Source organism: Elephas maximus, chromosome 7, assembly GCF_024166365.1.
Source record: "Elephas maximus indicus isolate mEleMax1 chromosome 7, mEleMax1 primary haplotype, whole genome shotgun sequence".
In the NCBI taxonomy this organism is placed as follows: domain Eukaryota; kingdom Metazoa; phylum Chordata; class Mammalia; order Proboscidea; family Elephantidae; genus Elephas; species Elephas maximus.
The window spans coordinates 38,167,687-38,186,895 of NC_064825.1; the positions used below are offsets into that span (position 1 = coordinate 38,167,687).

The 19,209-nt window shown below is 37.7% G+C and overlaps 1 protein-coding gene across 19 annotated transcripts in view; it reads left to right on the top strand.

Annotated features, from left to right (window-relative positions):
- Positions 1–19,209, top strand: part of DLG2 (discs large MAGUK scaffold protein 2) — a 2,175,949-nt gene that overhangs the window by 2,123,700 nt on the left and 33,040 nt on the right. For 14 of the 19 annotated variants that reach the window (XM_049891082.1, XM_049891084.1, XM_049891085.1 and 11 more), the window contains one exon: positions 10,196–10,295. In XM_049891082.1, the coding sequence (XP_049747039.1) occupies positions 10,196–10,295 (100 nt within the window). Of the gene's footprint in view, positions 1–10,195; positions 10,296–11,128; positions 11,175–19,209 lie in introns of all 19 variants that reach the window. The other 5 variants (XM_049891086.1, XM_049891088.1, XM_049891095.1 and 2 more) reach the window with 1 other exon arrangement.

Consider the following 19,209-nt stretch of genomic DNA (forward strand, 5'->3'; position numbering starts at 1 on the left):
AGTGGTTAAGAGCCCAACTCTAGAGCCGAATGGTTGGGTAAGAATCCTGGCTCATGACTCCTAGCTGTGTAGACCCTGAGCAAGTGACTGAACCTCTCTATTCCTCCATTTCCTTATGTGTAAAATGCAGGCGCTATCTGTGCCCTCTTAAGAGTTGAGAGGTGGAAAGCATTTAGAATCATTAATCCACATAAAGCACTTAGAAAAGTGCCTGCCACAAGGGTAAGGATATAACAAATGTTAGTTAACAAGTGCTATTACAATTACCAAGTACCTGTTACCTACTTTGGTCCATGCATTGTTTTGAAACACAGTGTGGAGTACAAAGACAAGATCCTGGTCCTTTCAAAGCCAAACTAGAGAACAAATACAAAAGTAACATCAATAAAGCAATTACAGAACCCTAAAGTTCTGAACTGGATTACTCCACATGTTGAGGAGGGACAGGGCTAGAAGAGTCAGAGAAACAGCCTACCTACTAAGTGATGACATGTACTTAGTGGATGTTCAATTAAAACTAAGATAGGATTTCATTTAGATTAGAATTTTATCAACTGTTGGCGAACTCCTGTATTTGGGGGGAAAAAAACCAGATATAAAAGAATTCTCTCAGTTATCATTTGGAAAATGTTAGCTCTTTACCATTGCGCCACCAGGGCTCTGGGAGAGTCCTAGCAGCATTGAAATCTTTGAGTCTAGTTATTCATGTGGTCCAGCTTAACTTCTGTCCACCCTGTTTCACACACCTCTTAGAGACACTATTCACACAGACCACAATGTGAATGGTGCTTTCTGGAATTGTACAGTACAGGGACTCTGCTTACAGACGGGAGTCCTGGCTAAAACAGACAGCATCCCCAGTCATGAAAACTGGAACACCCCAACAGAAGCCTTGTTTACAGTCCCTCCTCTAGAAACAGGAGGCCTCTCAGCTCCTGAACTCAACTTCCCTTTATTATCTGACTCATACCACAAAAGTTTAGGGTCTTTAACCCTATCTCCTTCTCTCTCCCTAAAATTTTAATCTCAAAGAGCAACCCTAGAGACATCATTCCTGATCCCTATCGTCAAGCAGTAAAACTGGAATGCCCCAGCCTACCTATGATGTTTTCTCTAAAGTGAGCTAAATCGTGAACAGGCCCCTTTCAGAAATAAAAAGACAGCATATGAGAGGACCATTATAGATTTCAGCTAGAGATTGACAGGAAATAGCTGCCACACTTATTTGTCCCAGTGGCATGCTAGTAATTTCATCTCCACTGACATTTCTGGTATGTGTCTTAGATTTCATTTCTGATTACTCAGGGTAGGGGTAACCTGGAGTAAGAACAGTAATCAAGTGAGCAGGAAAAGCTTAGAGATGTTTCTAAGGTTCTCACTTTGCAAATATTTTCCCAGTCTATATAATAAACCAATAGAATTAATGTCAAGTGAAATGAACTCACATGTGTTATGTACATACACAAAAAAACACCCAGTGCCATCAAGTCGATTCTGACTCATAGCAACCCTACAGGACAGAGTAGAACTGCCCTATAGAGTTTCCAAGGAGCACCTGGCGGATTCAAACTGCTGACCCTTTGGTTAGCAGCCATAGCACTTAACCACTACGCCACCAGGGTTTCCTGTACATACACATACAATACATATAATAGTACATACACATGTTGTATACAATGCTCTAGTATCAAAAATTGATTCCTTAAATCACAAAACAATAAACTGGTTGCTTCAGCTATAGACTGTCTGTCTGAAAATGGGCCAGATAACTTTGAATGTGGAAAAATAAATGGGAGTCAGTAAGAAACATTTGAAAATGATCACTTGGGAAGGAGCCCGTAAGCGTGACGAGCATGGTGAAGCAAGCATTTGTAGGCAAGGACCTCAGAGTCAAGAAGTCTCACCTTTCAGTGGCGCGCCACTAAAGGCCAAGGTTAGTTAACCAGGTGTCCCTGCAACCTGGGGCAAAGTCAACAGGAATCTCTTGTTATAGCTGAAAATTTCATGCAAATTTGGAGGATATTATGTAAAAGAATATGAGAACTATATAATTAAGTCTAAAGACAACCATCAACTTGTTCCTTCATCTTCACAGAAGTGGAGTCAGTCAGTGTTTCTGGACGTTTTTCTGGTAGCCGCTCAGTTGGTTCCGACTCGTGGCAACCCCATGTATGTCAGAGTAGAACTGTGCTCCACAGGGTTTTCAGTGGCTGATTTTTCAGAAGTAAATCACCAGGACTGTCTTCTGAGGCATCTCAGTGTGCACTCAAATCTCCAACCTTTCAGTTAGCAGCCAAGTGCACTAACCATTAGCACCACCCCGGGACTACCCTCAGGTAAACAACTAGAAGGCTAAGGGGAGAGTGATAGTCCAGGATTCTTGAGGTGGATTTCTACATGCAAAAAAATACCTCACACCATATTTGAAAACTAACTCAAAATGGATCAAAGACCTAAAATGTAAGAACTAAAACCATAAAACCCTTAGAACAAAATATACAGGTAATGGTTAGGGACCTACTTTTTCCACAATGGAGTCTTAGATATGACACTGAAAGCACGAGCAGCAACGGACAAAATAGATAAAGGAGACCTCACAGAAATCAAATACTTTTGTTCAACAAAGTAAGAAGACAGGCTACAGATTGGGAGAAAATTTGGAGGAACTATATATCTGATGTTGTTGTGTGCCGTTGAACCAATTCCAACTCATAGTGACCCGATAGGACAGAGTAGAACAGCCCCACAGGGTTTCCAAGGAGCAGCTGGTGGATTCAAACTGCCAGCCTTTTGGTTAGCAGCCTGAATTCTTAACTACTTGGCCACCAGGGCTCCACATACCTGATAGGATTTAGTATCCTGAAAACAAAGAATGCCTACAAATCAACAATAAGAAGACAACCTAATTAAAAAATAGGAGCCCTGTGGCACAACAGTTAAGCACTCTGCTGCTAACTGAAAAGTTGGTGGTTCAAACCCACGGAGCAACTTTGTGAGACATAGATGTGATCTGCTTCTGTAAGGATTACAGCCTAGAAAACCCTATAGAGCAGTTCTGCTCTGTCACATGGGGTCACTATGAGTTGAAATCAACTCAACAGCACCTAACAATCAAAAAATGGGCAAAGGACACAGACATTTTACCAGAGAAGATATACAAATGGCCAGCAAACATATAAAAAGATGCTCGCAGTGTCAGTAGTCTTTAGAGAAATACAAATCAAAATGAGATATCACCACATCCACTACGATGGCCATGATTTAAAAAAAGGGAACCCACAGGTGCTGGTAAGGCTGTAGAGCAACAGGAACCCTCAATCATTGCTACTGGGATTATAAAATGGTAAGCCACTGCGGCAAACAATCTGCCACTTCCTCAAAAGTTAAACATAGAGTTACTATATGATCCATCAATTCCACTCCTAGGTATACACTCAAAAGAATTGAAAGCAGGAACACAAACAGATAGACGTATACCGGTGTTCGCTGTAGCACTATTCGCAATAGCCAAAAGAGGGAAACAACCTAAATATTCATCAACAAATGAATGGATGAACAAAATGTAGTACATACATAAAATAGAATATTACTCAGCCATAAAGAGAAATGAAGTCCTGATATATGTTACAGCGTGGATGGACTTTGAAAACATCATGCCGAGTGAAATAAGTTGGTCATAAAAGGACAAATATTGTATGATTCCACTTATGCGAAATATCTAGAACAAGCAAGTGTATATGGACCTAAGGTTATTAGTAGTTGTGAGGAACAGATGGAAAGGAAGGGGGAAAAAGGACCCACTGCTTAGGAGACACTGAGCTTCTATTAAGGGTGGTGGAAAAAGTTAGAAAAGGATAATGGTAATGGCTATACAACATGATAAATACAATTAATGTCAGTAAGTTATACGTGTAAAGAATGTTGAACTGGCGACTGTTTTGTTACATACATATTTACCACGGTAAGAAACATAACAAAAAAGCTCCATCCTCAAGAAGCTCATGGTCTATGCAGTTCAGTGGGAGACAAAAAAATAAATAAATAAAACCAAACCCACTGCCGTGGAGTCGATTCCGACTCATAGCGACCCTATAGGACAGAGTAGAACTGCCCTGTACAGTTTCCAAGGAGCGCCTGGAGGATTCAAACTGCAGACCTTTTGGTTAGTAGCTGTAGCACTTAACCACTACGCCAGCCAGGTAAAAAATAAAAACAGAGAGTGGTATGTGCTAGAAAATGGATAAACACTAAGGGATTTGGAACATTTATTAATTCAACAAATATTTATTAAGCACCTACTCTGTGCCAAGCACTGTTGTAAGTACCAGGGAAACACTACAGAATGAAAGCAGAAAGAGTCCTTACTTTAAGGAGTTTGCATTCCCACAGGGGAAAACAGGCAGTAAACAAGTACATTTATGTCAGATGGTGGTATTAAAAAGAAAAACAAAAGTATAAAGGGAAAAGAGTGTTAGGGGAATGCTATTTTAGATACATTGATCAAAAAAAGCCTCTGAAAAGGAAGGGAACTCTGAATGAAGTCAGGACTCAAGCCTTGTAAGGGAAGAACATTACAAGCAGAAGGAATAGCAAGAGCAAAGTCCCTGAAGCAATTCAGCATTGTGTTCGGTGCTTCAGGAAAAGCAACAAGACCAGGGAGGCAGGATTATAGTGAAAAAGAAGAGACGGATAGTAGATCAGATCAGAGTGATAGCCAGAAGCTAGATTATGTAGAGACTTCTAGGCCATATTATAGATTTGGGGTTTTATTCTGAATGAGATGGGATGCTGTTGTTTTGTTTTGCAACTTATTTGTTTGAATCAGTATCCAAATAAAGTCTATTCTGAACTATAAGACCCACCTCTATTTCTTTTGTTTTCTTACGACTTGTGTATTGAAGAAACCTGGTCACTTGTCCTGAAAAGGTTCCCATATCTGGTTGCATAATGTATCATGTTCCCCTGGCTTCTATTTCCTATAAACTAGTAGTTGGATCTACAGGCTTGATTAGATTCAAGTTCATTGTTTTGTTCTGTTATGGCACCTAACAACAACGATAGACACATACATGAGTACATACATTCATATACAAGCATTTCTGGGAATGGACATATCCTCTCCCAACAGGAGGTATATAACATCTCTCTCTTTTTTGTAATGTTAGCAGCTATTGATGCTCAATACCTAGATCCATGAATTCATTAGAATTGCAGAAGAACTCATTCTGAATTAGGCAATGTTAACACATGAGGAGCCTTTTGGTGGCACACAGCTGTTAAGCACTGAGCTGCTAAACGAAAGGTTGGTGCTTCGAACCTACCCAGCAGCTCTGCTGGAAAAATACCTGGCAATCTGCTCCTGTAAAGATTACAGCCTAGAAAGCCCTTATGGGACAGTTCTACTTTGTCACATCGGGTCACTGTGAGTCAAAATCAACTCGATGGCACCTAACCACCATAGACACATATGTGAGTACATACATTCATGTGGATGCATTTCTGGGGAACAGATATATCTCAAACCAACTGTTGTCTTTCCCTTAACACCCCCTTTGTCTCATTACTTGTTCTTTAACCTCTCATTTTAAAATTCTTTGTGTGTAAAAACAAGACATGTATAATACAAAGGGGAGACTCAAATTTATAGTAATAACTTCCCAAAGGGAACATACTTACTTTTAGAAGAGGGGAGATAGGTAAGAATTAAGAGGGAAAAAGTGCCTATAAAAGATAAGGAAACCACAAAAAAAAGGTATATCTGAGCTCGGTGTAAATTTAAATCTAAATTGTGCACAGAGTATCACCAAGGTGACATTTTAGAAAAATGAAACATTTGAAATTCGAAAAATTAGAAACAGGAAGATAAGAAGAAAAATTAAAACATGCCCCTGGTTTTAAAGCTTCCTGTCTTTATGAACATGGGTTTTTAGTTGGAGTAAAGTTTCCTGTCTTTCTTTATGAACATGGGCTTTTAGTTGGAGAGAGGGGGATCTAAGGTTTTGTTTTGTTTCCTTTCTTTCTTCATGAAGCACGTATTTTATCTTAAGCCAGTTCACCAATGTCATTACATCTCGAGGTCAGGCTGGGCAATTTCATGCCATTTGACCAACAAGTTGGAAATGTTTGGGTGTTCTGATGTCTGTCACAACATGAAAGGTATTCATTTAACAGAGACACAACAGAACTGGGTAAATGGAAGACGTGTATCTGAATAAATTGCAAGGGTTAGTAAGAGTGGTTTCCTCTCATTCAATTAAAGATAAAAATGTTTACACCAAATAAAATTGTAAATATGCTGTAGTTGTTTCCCCTCATCCCATGGTTTATAGGCTGGGAAACAGTTCCCTTTAAAAAAAAAAAAAAAAAAAAACTACTATATTGAGATGTATGTAAGTCATACAGTATGTAGTTTACCCACTTAAAGTGTACAATTCAATGCTTTTTTGGCATGTTCACAAAATTATGCAACCTTTACCATAATCTAATTTTAGAACATTTTTGTCTCCCCTGGAAGAAACTGTTCTCATTAGCCATCGTTCTCCTTACCCCCAACATCTTGTCCCTATCGCTGAGCAACCACTAATCTTTATGCCTCTACAAATTGCCTGTTATGCAAAATTGTCTTTTAATTGCCACCCATAGACTATCCTACTGAAATTCTTTTTTTACATTATAATAACAGCAATAAAAATAGAAAAGAGCCCTAAAAATATGAACGGACAGCAAAAAAAAAAAAGTAACAAGATAACCAACAAAAATGCTATTGAAGCTGATAGCATTTGAGGGCTCACAGAGACGATGATAGAGTGTGGTATCATTTAAGAGGGCCTAATATTTTTTTTTTTTAATATTAAATAACAGCTTAAAGCAGCTTGGGTTGCAGACACATCTCTTATCCATGAGATCAGTGATATCTGCCACCAAGGATATTTGCAAATTCACATCCTCACTCCAGTGATCACCAACTGTGTGACTCTGGGCAAGTCACAGAAAATTTGTAAACTTCAGTTTCCTCATTGGCAATATGGGAATCATGATGTCACCAATCTCATGGAGTTAGCATGAACATTAGCACATGTGAAGCTTTTAGGACCATACCTGGCATGTAAGAAGCAGTCAGTGTTGTTAAAGCTTTTATTCATATAAAATCAAAGATTCAAGTCAAATCCAAAAATGGAATTCTTAGACATGCCAACTCACCCCTTACCACATGTGATTGGTTTTTTGAAGTCTGTATTAAAAAGAAGTTCTCATTATTAAAAGAAGTTCCCGTTCTGTAAAGATTCCTGCCATGAAAGCAATGGATTGGGATTTAAGATACTGTAAACTTTTTTTTTAATGTAGAAAGAAAGAGAAAAGAATAGAGTTGATCGAGTATGATTAGGAACAGAGCTATAAGCAAGCCTTCCTGTGCTTTAGAAGCATGTGTTATATAAATAGTAAAAGTGCTAATTTATTATTCTCACCTAACACTCGGGTAACAGATTTTGCTTTTCTAAATGAAATTACAGCAGAAAGATGCTTATATAATGGTATTATATATGTCTAATAAAAAAGTGTTACCGCATTATGAACCAAATATACCCTCTTATTTTGGGATAGTTGAAATGTTTAAGACCCTTTAAAGGTGTGACTTTTAGTTCTGTGAGTAGAAACTGAAGTCGTGATTTGGTTTTGTGTCCATGAGTCTCAGGAAGTTTAACACCAATTTCATTGCCTTCTCTTCCAATACAAAATGACTTCTGGTAATAAGACTGATGTGTTAGATAATTTTATTTTTGAGGTATTATAATGTATCTTCTGTTCTTTTAAAAAGTGTGGTGTTGAGTATTATTATGTCCCAATCAGATGACTCATGATACACAACATTTTCATACTTGGGAAATGTTAACACATTACATTCTTGCTTTGAAAAGATAAAAGACTTAATCACAGACAACACATTTTCATTTTCCTTTGACCCCGTGAGACAAGTTAAATGATGTGGTTTGCATGCAGCCTCATTTGGGGCCCCCAAAGTCCTCCACATTATCCATCTGTGTCTACAATTTTAACTCCAGGCTTTACTCCTCTTGGCACTGTTTTGTATTTGCATGAAAATTTGTGTTATTTTTGCATGACAAGTCATCCGTAATGTTGAAGTTAAATGTCTAACATACCTTGCAATATCACGTGTCATTAATTCTTACATGATTTCTTTTTCCTTTATTTTCAGTTACTGAAGTTTAAAATATGCTTGAAATGTAAAAGTGGCATGAAACTGGAGTGATGCAAGAATAATGTTCTTTTAAGGACATAATATTTTTTAACTGAAAAAATTTGGGGGGAGTTTCCAGCCTTGTCTTTGGACATGAATCCTTAATTACAAATTATGATAACATTATATAGGGCTGCTATGAGTCGGAATCAACTGACAGCAACGGGTTATGTTGAACATAGGGGCTGTCAGCAAAATAATAAATTCTCAAGTGATACTTTTTTTTTCCCTAAGAGCTTTTTTTTTTTTTTCAGTCCTTGCATATGCAGTACTAAATTTGGCCCCTAATTTCAGAAATTAATAAATTTTTTTTTCCTTAAGCTCCACGGACTTTGGTGAAAGTTCCTAGTTTCTACAAAAGCAAGGAATTGCTGAATGACAGCACCAACATGTTAGTACTTTAATGTTTCCTACATGAACACAATTACCAAAATAGATATGTAATACAGGAGTGCATGAGTACACAAAGAAAATAAGTCATTAACACCATGTGTCAAGCTTCAAATCCATAAGAAAAGGCATGGATTTCCACCATGGCCCAAAGAAATTACTCTTTCCTTCCAAGTAGTCACCCCTGCTGGCTCTGTGTTTATTCCTGCAGGTGCCATTGCTAAAACCAGTTCTGAATAACCCCGTTTCAAACTCCCTTCAGAGTCTTTGGCACATTCACCTTAATACCCATGTGATAGCAAATCTGGTTTCTTGGAGAGTGATTTTAATTTTCTTAAGCAGCTAAAAGATCTTCAGAACCAAATCAGTGAAGTAATCTTATAATCAAGCTGGTGAAACATTTTTAAAATGATATATGAATAAGAGATTAATAAGACTCGCATGGCCTATAGCTTATGACTGTGAACATATTTCTCAAAGTAAGCCCCACAAAACATTTGTGTAATAACAGCAGCAGTGGAGCAAATGGGGTTTTCTTAAGGGGTCTTCTGGGCAAGCACATGATATTCACTTGAATGGATAAGGTTTTATACACAGGTTGTACACACACACACACGAACTTAAAATTTAGCCTAATTTAGATTAATGGAATGGTTTATATTTTAAAGACCGTTCTTATGTTATTTTCCTTTTGTCATAATATAGATGAGTGATCATCATTTCTCCCTCACTGAGTGAACAAGTTAATATTCCTTTGGAGTAATCTCAACTGATTTTGGTTGGCTATCACCCAGCTGTCACCAACTAGCTCTGTGACTTTAGCAAGGGGTTCAATATCTCTATGCCTCTGACTCCCTGTCTATAAAATGAGGGCTTGAGGCTAAACTGCCTTTAAAATCTCCTTTGAATAAAAATGTTATTACACTATAATTATCATATACCTGTGTGTGATTCTATAACTGTCATATATCATAGGTCTACATGCTTCTCTGTGCAATTTTAATTAAATCCAGGCTGAAGTAACTCAAATTCTAGGTATTTAAAAAAGGCATCTAGCCTCTGAGAAGAAAACTAGTTTCCCTGATAAGGTCTTTTCTACCTGATGATGATGATAAAGATGGTATTTGTATAGCACTTTACATTTATTTTCTTATGTGAGACTCATAATCTAAGAGCTGCTATCATTATCCTCATTTTATAGGTGAAGATACTGAGGTTCAGAGAGATTCATGGGCTAGCAAGTTGTAGAGCCAGGATGGAGATTCTGGGTCTTCTACCTCCAATTTAAGACCCTTTTCCTCCATCACAATTTATCTTAAAACCGCCAGTCTTGTATTTAGGAGACAGTTTATCTAAGGTGTCATCATTCAGAATTTACACTCCTTGAAAATAAAATCTGACCGTTTGGGACCCTCTGGCACCTCCTCAGAGTATCCACTTGCGTCACTACAGCTCTCTCTGCTTTTACAAACTAGTTGTTTTGTCAGCATGAGTGTGACAACAATTAGACGTCCCCTGTTTTTGCCCCATGCCTTTTCTCCTTCACAGTCATTCAATGACAAGCGTAAAAAGAGCTTCATCTTTTCACGAAAATTCCCATTCTACAAGAACAAGGAGCAGAGTGAGCAGGAAACCAGTGATCCTGAACGTAAGTAGATTCTCGAAGATAATGTCACATGCAACACAAGAGAACAAATCCTTCACGGGCAACACGCATGACGTAGGCTCTCCCACTCCACACGCCTAGGCAAACAAACACTGCAGGCAGGCAGGTCAGGTCTTACTACTGTGACCAGTGTTTGACTGCAGTCTGGATCCTTCCCTTGATGTGGCTTTTCTTTGCAGAATGCATTGGAGAGGGACTCGTGGGAACTGGGACTTCGTTTCCAACCAGCATTTATCTGTGACCAGGACTGGTCTGGTTTGCCTTTTCAATCACACAACTCTCTAAGGCTTGAGACAAATTATTTTCTGGGCAGAAATCTTGAATTCCATTGCCACATATATTTTTTGGAATGCTATCTAATTGGGAGTGATTAAATTACCTACATTGATTATTAGCATATTTGCCTGCTCTTTTCCCTCCCATCAACATTAAATACTTGCCGAGCAGTGAATTTGTATCGGTAGATACTAAATCTAAGAATGTGTCCTGAAATTTGGAATCAACCATTGTTCTAAGTAGTCTTTTTCTGTGGCAACACTGACAATGGACAAAAATTGCGTTTGCTGAATCTTTGTTTTACACTCTGTTTAAACCTTTTGAGTTGCTTTACAAATCTGAAGAGAAATTTCCTTCTTGAGTCTCAGCCCAGGGGATTTGAGGTGAAAGTTGTTTCAACAGGAGAAAGAGTGGGATCCAGATTGTTTAGGCAACACAGTCTGTCATGGTAGTATCCATTTCAACTCCACTGACTTCTTCCTTCCTCTTCCGCGGCTGTTCTTCCTCTCTCATTGCTCTCTCTGGGGACTTCCATGCAGGACATCCCCGGATTAGGTGACGACGGTTATGGAACAAAGACTCTGAGTAAGTTCCCAGGAATGGTCACTGTAACTTTTCTTTTCTTTTCCTTTTGAGTTTGGCTTTTGTTCCTTTTCTTGAGGAACTTTCAATCCTAGCATGCACAAGATACGAGTTTTATTTGTTACCTAGCTGTGAATGCTCCTACAAAGTAATTTTCAATCGTTTTGTTCTGCATGTCAGCATTTAAAAGCAAAGTGTGTCAGGCACTCTAACTTCTGTTGCAGTTAACAGCTTCCCTTTCTGACCGTGTGTTATGACCAACATGGTCCTGATGCCAACCGTAGCATCGCTTGCTCTGCCGCCTAATACCTGCCAGAGAGCAAGAAACCATGTTGAAAGAAAGGGTGAGCTAAATGTTCTAGGACAGGAAAGTAGAAATGTTTATGTTCTTCTGCCTTTTCACACGGAAATATTTAATGACTTTGCCAAATTCCATAATTGGGTTGTACTTGCTATTATCAGTAAAGGAGCTATTTTATAGTGAAAAGGAACATGCATACTCAGAAAGTAAATATTAAGTTATTTTATCTTCCATGAAGAATTCTTTGTTATCTAACTCTGATTGATTTTTTTCTAACTTGCAGTGATCCTGCTTGAAACGTTTGTATAATAAAGTTTTAGATATGTATTAATATGTTTCTCTAGCAATGATTTATTAGCTGCATTGCATAACCAAGTTTTTATTTTATAGTATGTAGTAAAAAATAAAATACATTAACCCTTTAAATTCCCTAGGTGTTAATGCCTTTAGTTTGTGTCTCATTGCATCAAGCAATTACAAAATAATATTCCCATGTATGAATATACTATGACTTTTTCTTCCTTTAATACTAACTCCATTGGGTAGACACCAATGAAATAAGAACAGAGCTTTGTGTCTTTTGCAGCTGTATCACATGTTCATTGGTTTTTCTGGTTTGTTGGTTGATTTTTTTTTTTTTAATTTAACAGCTATGGGCAATATTTTTAGAAGCAGTTCATTTCATTTGTGTAAAACAAAATAGCATTGAGCTGGACTTTATTTGCAAGAGCTGTGTAATGATCTTCATCCTTCTAATTGTTCAATTAAACGTATATTTTTACATAAGAGAGAGAACAAAATTAGATCCAGAATAACTACTGATCTTAAAGATGAAAACTTTATCTTTTCAGTCTTTTTATATGAAATATGTCATGGAATTTTTCTTAAAAGTGTGGCTACAGTTCAAACACTGATTCAAACATCATGTGGAGAGCATCAAGCACAGAGAGAGTTTGTAAATTTTCAGTCTGGGGGGGAAAGGAAGACTTTTAATGTATTATTAATAAATGAACATCACTAAAAAGCAGTTGCCATTGGAATGTCAAAAAATATGAGTGATGTCCTTTTTAATCCAGAATGTGCAAATGTTTATTTACTCTTTAAAAACTGAACAGATTTTGCTAGGTAAAGTTACTTGCCAATTCATGCATAGCCATATATTAGACTTTAGATGGAACATATTTTAAATTTCTCTCTACCTACAAAGGGAAAAATTCTGTTACACAATACCTAGAAGCTAAAAAAGATTGGTTGTTAAATCAAGCACTGTGTGTTTCTAAATTTCTCCATAAATTGTATAGCATCATTCTAAATTATTTAAACAAACAGTAAAAAAAAAAAAAACTGTCATCCCCAATTCAAGATACTGAAGATAATAATGTTCCCTTTGCACATGAAAATACGCTTCTGTTGGCTTGACTTTTCAGTAACAGAAAACAAATCTGCACTGATCCATCCCACTTCTTTCCCTAGCGCCCCTTGGCATTTATAAAAGGTTTGCCTGAATCAGTGATGCAGCTCTGGTCGTAGACACCGACACAAAGAGAAATGACTCATACAGACTCAGCCCATGCTTTGGTTTGCATCAGTTTCACCATGTAAAACCAGTTGATCAATTGGCAAGGATCTATACTATCAAATACATTTTGAGGCACTTTTTTTTTTTTTTTTACAGTCAGAGAATAATGTTATATGTTTTTCTCTTTCTAGAAATGTAAAACGGTTGTCGCTTTTTTGAAAAACTGGCATTACTGCTAATGAGCTTCAGAAATCAAATTGTCACCTGTTCTATAATTAACTTGATATAGAAAGAGTTTGATAAGCTGATGAGTTTATCTTCTATGATTTAATAAGTTGTACAGATGAAAGGAAATGATGTTGGAAAGAAAAACTCTTTTCTCTGGCACATAACCTCTAAGGTTCTATTGTGTTAACTAAACTGTGTTTTATGAAAAGCCACTTTGGAATAGCACCACATGAATGAGTGAATTAAAAACATACTTTGCACCAGGACCTATGCTTGATATCAGGCCATTTTTCTCCTGCGTGTTCCATTCCTCCAGAACCCAATAGCTACCCAAGCAAGGCCCTTAAAATAAAAACAAATACTGAACTGATCCATAAAAGAGTTTTCAGTGACTCATTTCTTCCTCCAAGAGTTTCCACTCTCACTGAAGCAGGAAAGGTTTTCAACAATCCTCTTTTCATCCTGAAGATTAGTTTAGGAAGTATTTAAATAGAAATAAAATTTGAGGGGTTTCAGGGATCACTGATGATTTGAAATGCAATGTTCCTGCAAAATGTCTAAAGGCTAAAATAGAGAAACAGAAAAACCTGCAAGAAAACAGTGCCTACACACCAGAAGCTCCTGAATTTAGAGCCAAGAAGTATCTAGTCAAAACACACTGGCCTTTGTTACATGATCCTGGAAAACCAGAGCTAAACGAATGGGGCAAAGTATTTCTAAAATGTCTTAGGTCGACATCCTCTTTGTTGTAATTAAAGATATTTTCCTTATTTGCTAAAAAGAAGGTACAGCAGTCAACCAGTAGGTCCTTCTAAAACAGAGATAAAGTTTTCATCTTCTCTATCTTACCTATGGATTTTCTTAAGGAAGTCCCCTTCGTGCCCTTTCACTTGCCTTTTGCGCACATTTCTAGTAGCTCTGCATGAGTGTGTTCCTTTAAGTTCTGGCTGCTCTCCGATGCTTGGTATCTCTTTAATTTGCTGTGCTGTTCTTGCAGAACATGTTTCTTCTAACGCCAGCGATAGCGAGAGTAGCTACCGTAAGTTATTGCTTTGGTTTGTGATTCTTTTCTTTGCAATTGCCCCATTGCCTGTGGTGATCATTTCATTGTTATTTTTCGATTGCTGCCCTTTATCATCTTTATCAAAAGCAAATGGCTTGAACTGAAATCATTTGATGTGGAAAGATACAAAAGACACTAGGACCATCAGTGAAGCCTTATGTGGTTGGTATAAGCAGTAGCAGTCTGGCTAAAAAACAGTTTCAACTTCATTTGGCTGTGGCCCAATGATTCAATTTTCTCAGAGCAGGTAGGGGAAAAGTTCAACCCGGTGGATTTTGACATTCTGCCCCCCACCCCCACCCCCACCACCAAAATAATTTAAACTCCCTGCCAGAGGGTTGAAAAGTCATCATGGTTCTATTTTCCTTCTCATTTTGCCTTTTCCTTTCTGTTCCTGGCTCCGGTTTATAAAAGAAATCTTTATAAATTACAGTGTTCCTTTTAAATCAAGTGTGAACCTTTTGTATCACTTCTTGTCCTGGCTATTATTTTAAGATAGATATGATGATGTATCTAACTTTATTTTCTGACGATGGGGAAGTGATGAAAAGTTTCATCCTCTCATGTTGAAGGAGCTCACATTTAAAAAAAAAAAAAAAGTGAACACATCATCTTGGATTAAAATGCTTAACTGAAAAGGTAGGTAACTATTTAAAAATTATCTTTGGTCTTGGTTTGGTCACCTCAAGCCATTTGCTTAGTGTATAAAAATATTCACCAAATACCAAGCACATGCCTTTGATGAGTTCTCATGGTTTCTTACCACCTACTTACTGGTTTTGGGTGACTAAAACAGGTACACATTATTACTGGGATCCTTATGATTTATATAATATTAATTTCTATTTCTTAGTGAAATGGATTACCCAAGATGCAATTGCCAAGGATATCAGAAAACTGCAGGCCCAATATATGTTACAACTACCAAGACAGAAATGGGCATTGTCTTTGCCCGAGTATTGCATGAATTGAAAACCAGAAAATTTTGGGTTTTTTTCCTTAACAGCATGGTACTTTACCAAACCCTGCCCTTTTTTTTTGAGACAGAGAGCCAGATAGTGTTCTTGGAGTAAGGCAAATGCAATTTTGAGGATTTTGAGAAAGGCTTTGAAGAATCAGATTGATGGCAAGTAGGAAAAAAATCACAAAAAAGAAAAGATGGAGAAAGGTAATAGAAACCACAGAATGAAATGGAAAAAAAAAATTATAATTAGATACCCCTGATCAACTTATAACAGTAAATAATATTAGAACCACCTAACTTTCTTCCCCAACACAATGACAAGTCTTACTGGCAGAAGGAATCGAAGGGTTCCTACTCTCAACATATGGCACCTAAAATTTTTACATTCTTCTATTCTGATGATTTTCATTATCCCAAGTTGGGGGAAAAAAAATTGTCTCTCCCTTCTTCTCATTTGGCTTTAATCCAAAGGATCCAAACCAAGAAGGAGTGAACAATGTTTATCTTCTTGACACCTCAACTACTCTCAATGTAATAGGAGGAAAAATATGACTTGTTTTGTTAGGTTTTATGAAGATCCATAGCACAAGTGTCTTTAATGTTCAGTTTTTAAGTGTTGTGTTTCCATCCATTAGGCACAGGAATAGAGAAAGAAAACATCATGCGTTATTCTTTCTGTCCTATTTGTGGGAAGTACATATATAAGAAGTATTTTTTCACTTAGAAATCCCACCTTTTTAGAAGCCACTCTTCTCTGTTTCAAAGCTGGGAAGGTTCTTCCCAGGATTATTTAAGTTACTAGGCCAAGGCTTTCAGATACTTGACAAATGTTTCATAGTGATGCTATAATATGACAAATTATTCTTTTCACTCCCACTTAGTAGTTGCACATAAATGTTTATTGACTGAATAAAGGAAACACCTGCAAGAGGCTTAAATTATCTATGATGAGAGAGATGATTTGGAACTGGAGTCTATGATATTTCTAGGGCAAGTGAGGAATCTAATGATCTATATGGGTTTGGGTCTCCTCTGAGTTGCAGAGGCCAGCCACTCGGATTGCTTTTTTAACAAATGAACAAAAAGTAAGAGGAACATTTATCGCTGCTCAGAAGAGGAAAAAAAAAAATGTTATTTCTTTCACCAGGTTGGAAATGTGAGGAATATTCATTTTTTTTTATTCAATATGTACTATATCCCACGTATTCTTCATAGGCACCATGGGGCCCAATATGAAGATCACTGAACTCTGGAATTCAGTGTACATATAGTAGAAGAGAGACAGAGAGAGATCGCTAAATAAAAACGTACACAAAAGTGTGGCAGATGCTAGGATAGATGTCTGCCCCAGAATAGTGGGGGCTTCAGACAGTGTCAGAGAGGAAGTGGCTTTGAGCTGAATTTTGGAAAGATGAGGCACTTGCCAGCTAGACAAGCTAAGGAAAGACCTTTCCAGAAAGGGCAGTAACACAAAAGTCACAGAAGCTTGGACAGACATGCTTTCCAGAAAGTGCCACCTTTGAAATCAAAATAGCCTGCATTTTTCTGCATTCCTGGCTTTTGCTGTAATTCTGACTAACTTTTAGGTCTTGTGAATAGCTATATAAACAACTACAAAAAAAGCCCTCTGCTAACTGATGTCCAGGTGTTATTTTTTTACTCTGAGAACCATTCCATGTCCACTCTGGGAATAAAATGGCTACAAAGTCTCAGTAGTTAGGAAGGCCCAGGCCCCTGTGTTTCATAACTCCATGGGACAGTATTCACACTGCATCTTGGAGTTGCACATTGTAGCAGCCTTGCTCGAAAGCCTCATACCTTTCCCGAGATACACAGACATAACACATATATACCCAAACCTCAATTTAGGATAAGTAGCTCATATCTTTGCTACACATTCTCAAGCATTACAGAATTATTTTTTTTCAAAGTTCAACTATTTTGAGCACCAGTGAAAATGATGTTAATTACAGTGCATTGTCTATGCAAAATACTACCTCAAAATTATCTTAATTATGGGCTAAGTCCAGATTTCTGTCTGTGAACAAAGTAATTAAGCACAAACTTGCGTTCTTGGTTCTCTGTATCATACCTTTCAATTGCCCTTGTATCAGGAGGCAACAAAACTCAAGGTATAACGGGGACCACGAAAATCTCTACCACAGCTAAAGATCTGCCTTCCTAAAACTCAGTAAAGCTTTTCAAGCCATTATGGGTGTGAGGGACCTGGTGAGTATTCATCTAACCCACTGATGTTCATCAGTTAAGTAAGATTTTTAAAACAAGGCTTTGAAGAAATGACCAAAATGAAATTGAGGTGTTGAGATAAGGGAGCCCAAAACTTCTCAAATAGAATCAGTCAAATGGTGCCCATATTCTCCACTCTGCTCAAGTATTGCTCTTGAGAATAGTTCTTTAGCCTTTATAAAGCAGTCTTTCATTACATCTTTTATCTCATTTGATTTCTGCGACAAAACTATGAGATAGATCTTTTATTAATAGTCCTATTTTTTAGATGAAGAACCTGAAGCTCCAAGGCGATACTTAGCTCTCTACTAAGTAGTGGCACTGAAAGTCAAACCGAGGCCTTTTAATTATGAATCCCATACATTATTGACTCTTACTGTAGTTTGTAATCCGAGCCTCTTGACTTTCTACCTAGTATATTTCAACCATCCCATAAAAATACTACCGGTCAAATTAATACAAGCAACATTTGTATAGTATTACTTATGCACTAAGCTTGATTCTAAGTGCTGTACATATATTTATCAATATATCTTCCAAGCATCCTATGAAGACACTGAACCACTAATTCACAATGTGACCTTGAAGAAATCACTCAACCTTTTTGACCTTCAGTTCCCTCCTCTGTAAAATGAGTAGCTTGGGCTAGAACAAAGATGGCCAATGGATTTCAATCAATACTCCAATTCTGACCGATTGGTCATAGCTGCCTAAAGAGCTGTGCTGAAAAGTATTCTGAGGCCAAGTTGCAGCTCATCAGTAATGAAGACAATGATCAATTTGTGATGCCTATCAAGGGCGTGTACAACATGTGCTACATATTTGCCATCTACGAACCACATGATCCCCAAACGCTTTCTTAGCACTAACATTCTGTGTCTCCCAAAACCGAGTTTATTCTTACTAATCATCATATGCAGGCAGTAAGCACTAAATTTAGAATATTAGATGTACTGCCGCTGGCCTTCACTTCCCGCCTCTCTTCTAGCTTCCAAGAATTCCTAAAAAACAACAATTTGCTTTTCTCTATCATTTAGACATGTTAGGATCTTATTGACTTGCTTCCAGATTAAACACACAGTGTTTTCATGGAAATGCTACAAAGTCCTCTGCTAAGTCTCTGACAGACACAGAAGTCCACACACAGCACTGCGTTGCTCTCCCACTTGCAGCCATGCACTTGCCAAAACAAGACCAATAAATAGTTTGTACCTTTTCCATCAGCTGTTATTTCTAAGTCCCAACACCTCCTGAGCAAAAAATAGAAAAACTACGAAGGATGACTACTTTATGGAGATGACACAGCAGCATTTACAAAAAGAGTTGGTGTTTACAGATGGAGCACCTTATGGCCTATCAGTGACTCTGACCCAGGTTCAGCTCCTATATCTACCACCCATTCTTGTTCCTTTATATGCTCTACTGCTACCTTCTAACCCCTACAGAGAATTCTATATACCTCTCGCCCTTTTGAGACTGTAGTATATTTGACAAAGAGTCAAGAATATACGGTTTTAAATCCTGACTCCGTTGCTTACTAGCTGAGTAAATGGATAGGCCTCATTAACAGCTCAGAGCCTCAGCTTCTTCGTCTGGAAAATGGGGATTATCAGGATACCTACCGCAAAAGATATCCGGCCAACACTAACCCACTGCTGTCAAGTTGATTTCAACTCCTAGTGAAACTGTAGGACAGAGCAGAACTGCCCCATGGGA